At 37.4% G+C, this 15,375-nt stretch overlaps 1 protein-coding gene across 1 annotated transcript in view; it reads left to right on the top strand.

Moving 5' to 3' along the window:
- TLL1 (tolloid like 1) overlaps nucleotides 1-8,134 on the top strand; it is a 142,043-nt gene extending 133,909 nt beyond the window's left edge. The window contains exons 20-21 of the mRNA XM_064449759.1: nucleotides 4,256-4,506; nucleotides 6,127-8,134. Of these exons, the coding sequence (XP_064305829.1) occupies nucleotides 4,256-4,506; nucleotides 6,127-6,261 (386 nt within the window). The 3' untranslated portion in view covers nucleotides 6,262-8,134. The remainder of the gene's footprint in view (nucleotides 1-4,255; nucleotides 4,507-6,126) is intronic.
- Nucleotides 8,135-15,375: the final 7,241 nt, after the last annotated feature.

Genomic DNA, 15,375 nt, shown 5'->3' with positions numbered 1-15,375 from the left:
TTATTAGCCACTGTTAATACCATTTGATATTACCCAGCGTATTCATTAAGTTGATGTGTAGTGCTCAGCTAACAAATCCTCATATATCAATGTTAGTATTTTTTTTCCTTCTGCTTTGTTAAGACTAATTCTAAAACGTTATTAATTTAATTTCCCTTTCAGAGCAAGGCAGTAGGCAACAGTATATGAACTATTCACACTTCATGATCTGAGCCTGGAAAGTGAAAATTTTAGCGACTACTTGTAATTCAGTTTTTCGTGTGGGAAATCCTCTTCTACAAGCATGTCATTGTTTGCCTTCCCTACCACAGTAACCCCTCCCCTTAGATGGAAAATTAGATAGAAATGGTAATAATTACTCATTTTTAAATTACCTTGGGCTAAATAGTTAAAGGTCAGAACTCTTGTTAGAAACAGGTGTTGTAGAACTACTGTCTCATTTATTCTACTCACTTTCAATTTGCAGAATTGGGGCAGTCATGGTATTGAAATAGATCAAATTTGTATTTGCTAACTTCTAAAGATTGCTAGTTAGATTATAACTTGCTGGAATTTCCCTCAGATAGTTATATATATATGCACTGAGTTTTATGTGCCTTAACTGTAAAACTTAATTAGCATGCATAATAGCGCTTTTCTGAGAAAATCTGAAGAATAGAATCTGCCCAGTTTTTAAGAATGTTGTAAAAATTAGAAAGCTTGCCTCCTATAGAGGACATTTTTTCTGTCAACTCTGTTGCACAAAGTGCTCCCTAAGGTGAACAATGCATCACCAGGACTTTGAGATACCGTTTGAGTGAGTCACGACTCAGATCTTGCAGCTTTTTCCTGCAGTCTAGAGCCAAACACAGATGCTTCATCAGAATTTTACTCCTCTGTTTTGGACACACATGTGAATAAATAGATATCTCACAAGTGTCTAGACAGCGGATTGTATTTCCTTATTTTATTTTTTCTAGCAAGTAATTGATGGGATGCAGTGGAGATATGCGACTTTGCACTCAGTCCTGCATAGCTGTGCAGAGAGGCAGGGAGCGCTGAGGAAGCCACTCCCTTCACTTCAGACCTCTGGGCAGAACTCACTCAGTAGAAGGAGCTGTGTAATATAACAGCAGAGAAAGAGTAACTGGATCCTGTGCCTGTGCTGCTGTGTTCCTGGCATCTTCTAGAATAAGAGGCCATTAAATCATGTAGATCCTGATGATGATGTTGATTTGCCTTCTGTGACACTTTTTGGCTTGAAATACCGTTCAAATACCAAAGTCCATTGAATATTTCAAAAATAGGATAAAACTGTAGCAGCAATGGTAATAAAGTTTCAAAAAATAAGTTGGATAGAAAGGCTTCGCTAGGTGAAGCAAAACTTATAAAATGCTGTTTTTAAAGTGCAACACTGTTTTAGAAACAGATTCTGTTATATTTTTCCCTCTCCGAAAAGGCATAACCCATTCAGAAGGAATTTACAAAAATTCTCCTGACAGAGCATGAATCATCATTGCTCAGAGAGTGATTTGGTTGCCCTAACACAGGCATCTGTTTCCCTTCTGGATGGCCTCATTTTTGGCGCCTGTCCTCCAGCCACTGCTGCAGGAGGTTTCAGGTCTGCTGTAGGTCCTGTTCCTACCTGTCAACCCTGGGAGGATGCCTCTGATGAATTTGGACATCTCAGGTGTCACTCAGTTTATGATCCTGTGTGGCTTCCAAAATGACTATAATAATTCATTATGGCCACGCTGAATCAAACCTATAATCTTGTTTTGCTAGTTCAGATAGTGAGAGTTTAAGCTTTTCACATCTGTCCAGCTTGTTAAACAGTCAAGAGACTACTGCTTGATTTGCTCTTATGTTTGTAAGAAGACTAAAAGACCCTAGAATGGTCAGGAAACAAGAAAGGGTTTTTTGTTCCTTAGCTGATCTAGAAAAAAGTCTTTCACCTGAAGCTGTCAGACCAGCAGCTTTTTACAAGTCAGACGTAGTTCCTTACAGTTAGTTGTGTACATCGTACCTACAGCAGAGCCGACCCAGCACAACAGAAAACATGATGGGCGGCGCGGCTCAGTTAGTTCTGGGATCAAGGCTGCGCAAGCGCTGCTGCGTGGCACTGTGCTGTTCTGTGCAGACCCATCACAGCCTGTCACACACGTCCTAATACAGCATGCATTGTGCAGGCTGGATGTAGACTTTTGAAATTACAACTTAGTCCTTGAGAAATTGAAAAATTGACTTGTAATTTCTAAAATCAATACTTTATCCTAAAATATAAGGCCACAATCCATGGGAGAAGGGCAGAGGAAAGGGAATTGCCGTTTTCTGACGTTGCTAGTAAGGCTACAACTTCCCTTTAAGCTCCTGTCCACTGTAGCAAGAAGAGGAAAACAATGCAGACAGTTCATTAAACATTTTCTTCTTAGCAGCTGTTCTGTGTCTGAAGCAGGGAGATGTTTTTACTGTTGGCAACGGTCCAGTAAAAAAAAAAAGGCAAATCAAGCATAGGAAGAAAAAGGGGGAAAATATTAGAATACCAGTGAGAAATAACTGTGTGAACCAACTCATTTGACAAATGTTCTTTATCATGGGCTCTTACCTGTTCTGTAAAAGAACAAAAAAATTTTGAAATTTCAGATTGAACAACAGATTATTCATAATGGGTTGCTCTGCTTACATAATTTATATTTCCTGCTTTGATTCCTGCATTTTCTTATTAAGAAAAAAACCCATGTTTTTAAAAAGTAAGGGTTTGCTCATTAATTCCCAACTGAAATGTGACTCCTCACAATATAACATTGCAGTTGGTCATGTTTAGTGTGGCTGGAGTCCGTGACACTGAAGTCAAATTCAAATTATTAATTCACCAAAGCTTTAGAAATGTTTGAATCTTGTAATTTGTTTCAGGTAATTATAAAATGATCAATTTATAATAGCCACAGTTGATCAAAATGCAGATAGAATCATCTATTCATGAAAATTGAATCTAAACTTCTGAATCTCAAGTTTTGCTTCAAGCTCATTTGCACTTGGTGTTTTTATGGGTGCTGTAAGGGATGGATTTTTCTTGATGAGAAACAAGAACAAAGTTGTGCTCTTTTCATTGAAATCTTTAACTATAAAGAAAAAAAGCCTCCACCCATCTCTCGGAAAAATAAAAAACAATACCTTTATTTTTTTTCTTTTAAGTGCAATTTTCCTTCTGTTGTTGGTTGCATTGTAATAGAACTTTTAATTGGCAAATGCGTAACACCTATACGTTTGAGTCACTGTAGAAGCTGAATTCACTGGCTATTTAGGATAGAATATTACTTTTAATTATAGCTGCTGAAAATATTTAGAAAGGATAAAGTACTAGCTGCTGGTTTGCTTGTTTTGTTTGGTTTTTTTTTTTTTCTGCTTGGTTTATTTTCAGCAATATCTGTTCTTCTTGAGCAAATGCTAAAGAACAGCTTATGGGGCTATACAGTAAATTTCATATTTAAATTACGAACTTTTTGTGGAGCTCTAAAGCAACACATACGTTTTACTACTGAGTACAAATAGAGATTTATGCTGAAAATATTGCTTTGGCGCAGGGCAAGGATCTCCAGCTCAGGCCTTGCTTCAAGAGCAGGCTTTCACTTATAAGTCTCTCTCTGGTAGTAGCAGCTTTCTCCTGGCCGCGATCTTTGGCAGAGAAAGACCTGTTCACATCCATGAACTACACAGCAAATAAGCTAGTGAGCTTGGCAGTGGTGTTTAGCATTGAGCTGGCTCTCCAGGCACCACATGATGATTAAAGCCGACGCTCCTATGAAACACAAGACTTTTGCACTTGATCACTGACTGCATGTGTGCTAGAGCTGATCTGCTTGCAAAGTGTCATTAACCTATGTGGAAAGGCTGTCACCACTGAAATGTGGATGCCCCACTTCGAGCACTTGCCTTGCTGACCACAGGCACCTCTCAAATGTCTACCTGGAGAATGTCCTTCCTGTTGAACCACATTCCTTACAACTTTGGTGTTCCCTGCCTTTTGGTCTTTCACCTGAAAATTATGAAATATGCTCAAATTTCTGTAGTTATAAAACAGGATTTATATAGGGGAAACTCAGAATGGTGGATTAGTATTCATACTGGGTAGTACTTCACTCTACACCTTGTTTGATTGACCTGCTTGTGGCATAAAAATACACTCAGCCTAAATAAGGCTGGGCATCTATGAAAAGAAAATGCTAATTTGAACTGAATAAACTTCTTCATCCTTATTTCTTTTTCCTTTGTTTAGAGTGTGGTGGTCGGCTGAAAGCTGAAACCAAGCCCAAAGATCTGTACTCCCATGCTCAGTTTGGTGATAACAACTACCCGGTTCAGGCAGACTGTGACTGGCTCCTGGTGGCAGAGCGCAGCCATCGAGTCGAGTTAATGTTTCAGACTTTTGAGGTTGAAGAAGAGGCAGACTGTGGCTACGATTACGTGGAGCTCTTTGATGGTCATGATAAGACAGCTGTGAGACTTGGCCGATTTTGTGGGTCTGGGGTAAGTAACCAGGTACTAAAGTTTTTATTTCAGCAACAAAAAGACAGGGCAGAGGAAGGAAAGGGACAAGAAGGAATGAAGTTCACTTACTACACTTTATGATAAAGATACTAGATTATCTGCTCTAGATTTTTTTTTAATCTACATTTGCAGATTTGTAGTACAAGCATTCCCTTGAGATATTTTCAACAATATTCTTACCTAGTTTTTGACCAAAGTATCATAATCTTATGTTAAGCTTTAGGTAGCTGACAGCAGAGCATTTAACAGAACCCCCAAATGAGTTAACAGCATTCTCCCTTACAGAGAGGAAAATGCACTAGTGTTGAAAACGATCACATTAGAATTCTTTCAATTTGAATGAAGAAGCCATAATTTGCAGGGGAAGGGGAGCTTGGGAAGCATCAGAAAGCTCATCTACTACTGAAATATGATTTTAGGGAAAAAAAAGTGCCCCTAAACTGTGTGATTAATTTGGGCCTTAGGAAAGCCCTGTTATCCCAAACACATCTCTTAAACGTTTTAACTGTGAGACATGGAGGAAATTGGCCAGGTGACATCCTGAAAAGGATGTATCCTATTTCTCCTTTTAGACTTGCATTATTCTGTTGGCTGCCTGCCTTGAGAAAGCTGGTGCAATGATCCCACAAGTCCTCATCAATTCTTTATATGTGTGCAAATGCAAGGACACTTTCATATATACACACTCTTTGCCCAGACAAAAGGTTTGAAAGGCTCTACATGAGACAGTAGGAGCTCTTAATTAACTGCATGACACTTCTTGGATTCAACCACAGCGCTGGATCAAACATCTCCATCGTTCAGACAAGTTACCTGTAAACTGGCTTTAAATCCTTTAAGGGCATTTTTTTTTGAACACTTAAAGATGCTGGGAAGGTGCTACCACTGAACTGTAGGCGATATATTCTAAGGGAAATGCTACAGCTGAGCCCAGCATCTACTAATTTGCACAAAACAATACTTTTCTTTGCAAGTTTCCCTATTTTACAAGTAGGAGGGCAGCGAACAGGAGAATGGTCCAACCCCAGTCTGATTTTTTTGGGGGGAGTGGTGGGGTGGGGTGGTTGGGGGCTGTTGTTGTTTTGCTTTGGTTCTAGCAAGATATGGGTGAATGGCTTCCGAGGCCGTTCCAAAGCAAGGACATAGGAAAGATGGGATTAAATAGAGAAGCTATTGAAAGCAAAATAATTCAAGCTGAAGTGGGAAAAGGGCACTGTTAGTATATGTTACCACCTTCTCAACCTCAGAAAAAGGACTTGGTAGTTCATCTGGTACTTCTGATCAAAGTTTTTCAGTAATAAAACAGGCCGTTATGAAGAATAAAATGGGAAAAAAAGTACTGGAGTAATTTTTTCCCCCTGAATTTGGAATATTGTGTATGGTCCTGCCCCATCACTTGCATGACTCCAGAAGAACTATAGAAGATATCTGGGAAGGGCAAAAGAACGAGGAGCTTTTTTCTTTGTCTCATAAGAAAAATTTAGATACTCAATACAAATTGAATACAAAAGAGAAATATCCATAAGAAAAAAGATCTGAATGAAGGGTATAAATACACAGAGTGGACAGATAATTTGTTTGTTTATTCATTCATTTTAGCCACCAGAAGAAATTTATTCAGCAGGGGAAGCTCTTTTACTTCACTTTCACACTGATGATACAATCAACAAGAAAGGATTTCATATACGATACAGAAGTATAAAATATCCAGATAGTGTGCACACCAAAAAATAACACAAGAACCTCTATGCCAGAAAAGAAGTGAGAAAGAAAGAACGCACAGTGGAAAGGAAGGATGGCGTGTCTTTTTTTTTAACTGAAGTTAGTAGCACAAATGTTTTGTATGAGTTCAGTTGAAACGACAACTTATAAGACCAGAGACTGAAATAAAATTAAAAAAACTAAATCACCTATCCCAGTGGAATAGACAAGATGATGATATGCAGGCTCCATACGTGACTGTCTCTGCAAAGCTTGTGAAAGGACTTCGCATGCAGGGAGAACATAAAAGCTTTTGTTCGTGGTTTGACATTTGTCATAGATAGAGTGCAGATTCTGTCAGTCGCATTCAGGGGAAGTGACCCTGCAGACCGTTCTTCCTTCTGACAATTGTATGGTGTCCAGGAGGAAAAAAAGTTCTTTCAGGTCACACACTCAAAATACTGTCCTTAGGTCTAGTTGCTCTGACTTTGTATCCTGCATATGGTGTGTACAAGTACTTGAAAGAAGATATGGAATGGGAAGGTCTTTCTGCATTGTTCTGTATTTTTTAAAAATTCATCTGTCATATCAGGTTATCAGTGTTTTGAAACTGGAAAATCCTCCTTCTGAAACATAACTGATCTTTAGAGTATTTTGTTTTACTAATGACTGAAAAGTCTGAACTGTTACATTAGTCATCACTAGTTGACCAATCACTAGCTGACTGAATCTGAACAGTGTAAGCATCTGAAAATGTTTGGTTTACTGGTTAAGTAAGCTATCTCTGATGATGTGCTCTTATTTTGCACTGAACACAGAAAGAGACTGAGATGAAAACCTGTCCCGAATCAAAATCTGTATCCATGAGAAACAGAAGTAGTCAAGGATCATCTGAAACTCCTCCTACTGAATTTTTTTTTTTAGTAGTACATTTGGAACCACTACTAAGCTTTATTTCTTTGGACCTCTTTGTGAATGACTTAATTGTCTGGTTTAGCTAATCAGAAATGAAGACGTAGTAGTATCTAAGAGGGAGGTTTCCCAAAGAGGGTTTTTTTCTCGGAGTGAGGGTATCTGTGATGGTGAAAAAAGCAAACCAAAACAAGAGACCCAGGATTTATTTGTTATCAAGAGTGAATTCCTATGGTGCTATTCCATGAACATTAAAAACAAAAACAAACCAAGAAGTTTTAGACTTTTGAGCCAACAGCTTGCAGATCATGAATGTCTCACTACGCCTGGCTGCATCTGGAGAAGGAAGGCTTTACTGCTCCAAGGAAGAGCGGGTTGCAACAGCAGCGCTAGTCCTGTGGAACAACTACTACTATTGCCTTAGAATCCTCGCACACGGTCAGACAGATCTTCCTGTAGATTCACCTCTAATTTGATGCATAATTCGACAATGGACTTCGCATATGCTAACAAAAGGATCTTCAAGTGAAAGCCCCATCTGCAGAGCAAGATCATCTGCTGTAAATACAGTGACCTGCTTTTGATGTAGAGATATGTTATGTTTAGAACTGAGATATTCTATGTGCTTTAGGCCATACATGGGCTTTAGTCATAATGTACATGCATTATGTAAGTATTGTATGAATGAGTGCTCCAGGGGAGTGAGAGGTATTGTATGGGTGAAAATTGAATTGTTTCTTTATGTGCCAAGTTCTATCAGGACCCTGTTTGACTGTAGCAACTTTTCTTTAAAGGCTTCATAGACAGATAACAAGGACTTCTAGTTGGCAAGAAACATGTTTAAACGAAGTATTATGTTTCACTTACAAGAAATATTATTTTGATATCCTTTGATGTAAGTTGCTACTCAGATTAGCTTAGTTTCTGTTACCTTACTATGAACATACATTGGCACTAATAAATCTGATCTTTTTTTTATAAAAATAAAAACCAAATGTGTGTATAGGTGTCTTTGGTTGTTTTAACACCACTATCGCTGCTCATATATTACTGTATTCCTTTCCAGGCAGCTTATGGGTGTGAAGTTCAAAAACTGAGTAGTTTCTATATTTTTATAATACTGTTCCACTTTCCTTTTGTTTGGTTACTTTTTCAGGGTCTTTGTACAAGAAGTTAACTGCAAACATTTTCTCCACAGTCTTTTACTACAAAATTCAGGCAGAAATATTACTATAGTTAAAAAAAAACATTTCTTAACCTTGATACATAATTTATCAGCTCAGTGGAATACCAGGACTTGAATTTCTGAGAGGAAAAGCAAGCAGCAGCAGTGTCTCCCTGGCACAGGTAGTCAAAAGGAGTTAGGAAAGTCTGAGGCTGGGAGCAAGATAGTTCCGGGTTATCTTTTTTTCCACTTTTCTATTCCAGTCTCCTCTTAATATTATCTCCCTTTCATTTGCTAAACATAATATTTTAAGTCTTCCTTTTCTCTTTTATTCCCCTCAGGGTTACTTCAACAACTTCAGGGTTGAGTCAAGATTTTTTTTAAAGTTTTTTTTTTGTTGTTGTTGTTGATTCATACAACCCCCTTTGTGTATAAATCCTACTGTCCTATGTTAAATAGTGCAACTGGAGTAGTTGGGGAAGAAGGTTAGACTGAGCAAGCTGAGGGTACTTCCAAGACTCTGTGGAACATGATTCTTTGCAGCCATACCAAAGTATCGCCTTTGAGCACAGCGTGTCTGGGATTATTTCACATGCTATATGTAGAAGTCAGAAGAACATTGCTATAACTTTGAATACAAAGTTTCATTTTATTTCTCTAATTGCTTATTCCTTTGTAGATCCCGTATGCTTAAGAGTGGTGAAAATGAGGAAGGTGTTCCTAATGATTATCCTGATGATAAATGCTCCATATGGATCATATCTTCGCATTGGCCATGATCCTAGTCAATGCCTCATGGTGCTATCAGATCCACTAAAAACATAGTTATTTTCAAGTCGTAGGAGGTTTTTTCCTGATGTAATGAAAATCACATACTCGGTGAACTGCTTATTTAATGGAAAGATGCCTTATAAATAGCCTAACAATAAGAAAATAATGAAAAATCTTTTATGCTGATGAAATTGTGAAAAGCAATGTGGGTTATCACGAAAAATCTTTGAAATGGAGACATTTGTCCACCACATCGGTTAAAGATCTTGCCTCTTGAGTAGTTAAAAAGACGAAACACGAAATCTAATGGGCTGGAGATCTACCTTTGAGACGTAGTTACAATGTATTTACCGGGAACAGTCCCAGCAGGTTGAAGATGATATTCTGCTTAGTATTTGACACAAACTTTCTCGACTGTGGGTAATCTTCTGGATTCAAATGATGTAACGTGATGTAAAGTTTTCTGCAGAGGTACATATAAAAAGCTCCTGATGTGTGCCGAGTATTATTCTTTAATGTTGTCAAATTCAGCATAAAATGTTAAGTTGATGGAATATGCTGGATCTGTGTGGCTGACCGGCTCTTGAAGAACTTACGTCTGTAGCAGACCAGATTCTGTGATCAATACCATGCTCAGAGAGGGAAGATATGTTTGTGAAAGGCTTTCCTTCCATCCTTAAAAGAAAAAAAGAAAAAAATCAGTGAAAGTCAGTTAGAACGGCTACCTTACATAAGAGCTGTGAAGGTCTAGCTGAAGCGAATAAAGTGAGTAAAGCAAGGTAGGTGTACACACAGCAGATATTCTGTCCTTTGCTGGCCCATCGTTAGAGTCTGCAACATATTTGAGTAATCTTGCCTTGCTCTGAGACCCATGAAACAGCGACTTGACCTAAACATGGGTGAGAGCCAGATCAGATCCTTCAGAGTATTGCAGCATTACTTTTTCATTTAAACCAGATTGCTTTTGAACCACTGGAAAAAAAAAAAAAAAAAAAAAGATTAATTGGGTGGAAGCTTTATCCACCTGGGGAATTAGTTTTGCAATTCTGCTGTGTTGCCAGGGGAAAGTGGCACACCTAATTTTTTATAATGGAGGAAATTGTTGTTGACCTCACAGGTTGTGTGCTGCGCTAACTCTAGCTGTGTGCTGCACCGCTATAGAGTGTGGACACTGCTCAGGCACACTGGAATTTTCTTTTATAATTAAATTTTTCTGTTGTGCCAAATTTTACAGATCTCAGAGTTTAGGGACCTGATATGGGTATGTAATTCAAGGAAAGTATTGAGTCTTAAAATAGACCTAACCAGTAACCAGAGGGGAATTTTTCTTTGACTTTGGATCTTAAACTGGGTTCAAATGAGTAATAGGAGGGGATGAGTTTTATCACAGTAACATACATGATCATACAGATTGGCACAACCTTATCTAAGGAAGGACTTGCTCTTACTTTGATTTTACAATTGATCATTATGATTTGATTATTAATTGATCAGTCAAAAAAAAAAAAGAGGAGCAAGAACAAACAAAATGACTGAAAAAGGAAAATACAAAGATACCACAGATACCACTACTTTATATTAAAAAAAAAGTCATATCCAAAGTCAACACTGTTGCCAATATATTAATTTTTCAATGCATCCTTCATATTCATTAATGATGGTTTATGCTGTATTACTTTCACTTACCTGAAGGAAGAGTTAGATGATTAATTACATTGGTTAGTGAATTTTTCAAGCACAGAACTGAAGACAACCTAAGGAATGACTTGCTTTTTGTTCCTAATGATGCATATCCTAACTAGCTACCTGTTTGTGAGAGGGCATAACACTGGGCTATATCTCTTACACGTTGGGGTGTTTTTGCCCCTCTAGCACTCTCAAGTTTTGCTGCTCTAAGATGAACATTAGGGGTGACATTTTATGTTATTCTGCATTATCTACTTCAGCTAATCAAAATAACAGGCAGCTGCTTTATACCGTTGTTTCATGGAATGAGGGTGAAGTCTGATTAAAACAAAAAGAACAAAAGAAAATACATTTTGCAAGTTATTCCTTGTTAGCAACTGTTCTCATTTCTCCTGGTTTCTCATCCTAAGTTCACAAAGGACGTAAGCTGTAGCAGTTGCAAAAAATATGTAGGGTATAGTGGTATTGGATGAACAGTGAAGGAAATCGTTAGCAAGGTTTGGGTCTCTGTTTTGATCTCCCCTCTGCAATTGTTTTCTCTCATGTTTTTTACTTGTAACCTATCAAATCCCATCCTAACCCAAGATTAATTGATATGACATATATATAAAAAAAGCAAGATTTTTTTTTCCTTCCGTGACCTTCAGATGTAGTAATTCTTCCTGTGTTGTTGGGACTTCTGGAGAAGATAATTGACTCTATGTATATATGTTGGACAGTGTTTACCATGTGATAGCAACTTCTGAAATACAAACAATACTAATAATCATTATGAATGTAGAGTCTTTTAGAGCATGCTCAATGACCTTTCTGTCCCACCATGGTAATGCTAGAATTGGTGCTTTCTAGGCACGTGTCAGGTAAGTGGCCACACAATGAAATGAAATGAAGTTACGATGGAAAAGGAAAAAGGAAAAGGACATTATTGCTCTCATGCAGCATGTGATTCCTACAGAGGAGAGTGAAATTGTCTAAAGCACATTACAAGAATATATGTAGGAGTAAAAGAATGAATTTGAATAATACAGTATTTAAGCTGGGTGTCGGGAAATCTTTACAATGTTAGAAATGGAATAGTTTCCTAGGGATGATAGTCCCATCTCTCAAATATCAGGAGCTATACTGTACAGAGTGTTGCCTAATGGAGCAGGAGCAATACCCAAAGGTGCCTTTGAATTACAAAACTCTGCGCTCAGATCTCTGCAAAACCTTTGCTATCTGATCAATGAATTTAATAGTAGTAAAATTACACTTCAGTAATTGAAAGAACCTGAAGGTAATGAAGGCAAAAGCACTTCTATTACAATAGATAGAAAACAATAGTGACCTACATCTACCACCTGGATATTTCTAGTCAAAATTCTAAAGTAGAATCTTAATATAGCTGATGCTGACAGTTGTTGAGATGCCTTTACTGAGCTGATGTTCTGAGAGCTGCATGATCAAAAGCTGATTTCTTTTAGCATCCCAAGATGTCTCATATACTTGCCTTTTTTATATTGTTGCTATCTCTTTGGATGATCACAATACAAGCAATTTTCATCAGTAAAATCCTTAGTCTTGGCTGTGCGATATAGGAATACCATATGGAGGTGGTAATATTACCCATTGACGTAATAAGTTACTTAAAAATTCTCATTGCTATGAAGTCAGCAAAGTCAGTGATATAGTGAAGACACCAAATAAGACATCTTTGGAATATTTCTAGTTGATCACAGTCATAAGTCAATTTTTGACCTTTTAATGTGAATATTCCTTGAGATTGCTGCATCATTGACACAATATTTTTAAAAATATGCATTTTAGAAAAGAAAAATAAATTCTGAGTTTTCTTGGTCACTTTGACTTGTAGGAGCAGAAAAATATTTTAGTGTTAATGTGTGTTTACAAATGTTTAAAGAATGGGCTCTTCAGTTATATTGTTGAAATGATTTTATATTTTTAATGCTGTAAAGGAGGATCTTAACAATTGGGAAATTTAGTTAGTGCTAAATGAACTTAGTGTGTGGTAACTTACCATAATGCCTGTTAATGATGAGGGGGGAGGCAGGCAGGCAGGCAGGGAGGGGCAAGTCTCAATGTTTACAGAAAATCTGGCTCTTAAATCTCTATTGCAAAGGACATGTTTGCATTATGTATATGTAGAGGCACAATGAAAGTTTTGCTTAGAATGTCTCACAATACTTTTATCCTCCTCTGAATTTGCCTGTGAAAAAATGTAGTTCAACTCAATGAAATCTTTGAGCTGCATGACATGAATTAAATGCCATAAGGTATCAAATACCTTCATCTAGTCACAATTCAAAATGTCCATTAATAATATGCTGTTCTCCAGTGGAACACGTGATTTTCCACAGCGGTTTGTCTTAAAATATAGTTAAAAGTTATCGATGCTGTTCTCTTTTAACAATTTTATTTGTATTTTTACTGCACCATTAAATTTACATTTTGCTAATTTTGCTGTCTATAGAAACTTCCACTTAGATATTGCAAACTTTTCTAGACAACTAGTATTTCACATCTGAGGACACTTTGGGTGCTAACTTTAATTTAGTAAAACAGATGGCAAAGACTTCAAGGCATACTTGATATCAACCATTAAACAAAATGGTTCCAAGCTGCAAGCCTTTATTGAGATCTGCTGCTGTTGGGAAGTGAGGAAACTTTCCATACTTCTTTTTAGGGTTATCTTTAATTAAAATGAAGAATGTATATGAGAATTGCAAATAAAACTGAAAGAATGGTAGATTCTAAGGAGTGGGGAGTAATGTTAAATGTCAGGTCTTTAAGGCAGTTTTCAGGTAAGATAGTTTTTGATATGCAATAATACCTAGAGGAACGTTTCAGGAAACCTAGTGAAAATATTTATTCTAATGAAAAGAGCATTATGAATAAAAACCAGACTGACTGACTTTGATTTTGTTATATTTTAGGAGAAGCATTATTTGTGCTTTAATTTTGGAAAGGCAAACTCAATAGCCTCTCATTCCTAGTTCTGCCAAACCAATACCAAGAAAGGCTTGGAATCACATCTCTATTGACAGAAGTAAACACCTTATTAGCAAAATGAATGGTATGGTGAGTGTAGAATACTAAATATATACTTGCAAATATATTTAGAATATACATCAGGGAAGATACAAGGACTTCCTACTTGTTTGTAGATTTTGCACAAAATGGTGATTCAGAGATTGAATGGCCAATCAATAACTTGTCCATAGACTGATTTTACTCTGGAATTCATCTGTATTACAGCTGTCCAGAATTCACAAACCCCAAATACATAGTATGTATCAATTAGTGGTTTAGATGTCCATTTCCTCAAGCCAACAGGAAAATATAATACTCCTTTGAAATACTATGAAGTATTTATTAGTATTTATTTATTAGTATTATAGATATTAGTATTTATGAGTAGTTATTTATTACAAAAATCCCAGGGTACACTTGTCCAGACCACAAGTGTGTGCCCCTAAAGAAACTCCAGGTAAAGATAATATAGTAAGATAATAATAGGCAGAGTAAGAACACAGGTCTCTGCTCTGTCTGGTGGATGCTGAGGTCCACAGGGTCTGTGGTGGCTACAGGCTGTAGGAATGAGGGCAAAAGGAGGATGGGCCAGATGTACTGTGGTAGGCAGCTGCAACAGCCTCCGGGAGCCTGAACCTTCTAGGGCCAGACCGGCGTGCAAAGGGCCTTGAATGTATACCATGCATTAAGCCATCCAGGCACTCTCTCCTCCCTGCCTTGTATTGCAAGGTCCTTGGCGTTAGGGTCTCCCTTTCTGAAAGACTGTTGGGCAGGCAATGTGATTAGTGCTCCCCCTTGAAAAGACAGTTGGCAATCTCTGCATATGCTGGTGTTTACCCAAGGATCTTGGATTGGTTGGTGTAGTTGGTATCACTGAAAACAATAGACAATATGTAGAAATATAAGTTGGATTAAATTTGTTTACTGTATACTGAAGACTACTGAACCAAAGTCAACCGTTAACAAAAAGATTTGTCAGAATTAAGATTATATATGTGAAATTGCCTCTCTTCCTCTTCTTGAGCATAGCATAGATTCCCTCGACTATGGGACGGCACATATTCTATGCTTTTATCTAAAATCTGAAAACAAATGACCTTACAAGAGCAAGTTGGTGAAAACCAAGTTTTGAATCTCTAACCTTCCACTGCTAAAAATTGAATTCTCATGATGTGCCTTCATAAGGAAGCCCTGATTCTGAAAATGCCTAAATAGGATTTCCAAGTATGGAGTAGAACTGCTGCTGAGGGAGAACAGAGAAATTGAAAAGTTGTGATTAAATATGGTGGTTTTATTGCTTCTGCAGACAAGAAGAAACCTTTATTTTTTTATTTTTACTTTTGGTCATGATCTTCATGGCTCTAAGATTGCAGAAAATATCCCAAGTGTGTCCTTTAAAATCACTTCTTCTGGGTGAAGCTGTTGAATGAAGAACAGCTGTTTGCATCCTAAGTGAGATGGATTGTTTCAAGTGAAAAAATAGTCTCTGGAAATAGTGTTCACATGAAAAATGTACGCTATTGCCAACATCCTTAGTGCTTGATGACTCTCCAAAAAGGAGGGCTGTGGTTGCCTGTTATGGC

The sequence above is a fragment of the Phalacrocorax carbo genome, chromosome 4, assembly GCF_963921805.1.
Source record: "Phalacrocorax carbo chromosome 4, bPhaCar2.1, whole genome shotgun sequence".
Classification (NCBI taxonomy): Eukaryota; Metazoa; Chordata; class Aves; order Suliformes; family Phalacrocoracidae; genus Phalacrocorax; species Phalacrocorax carbo.
This window is presented reverse-complemented; position numbering and strand designations above follow the sequence as displayed.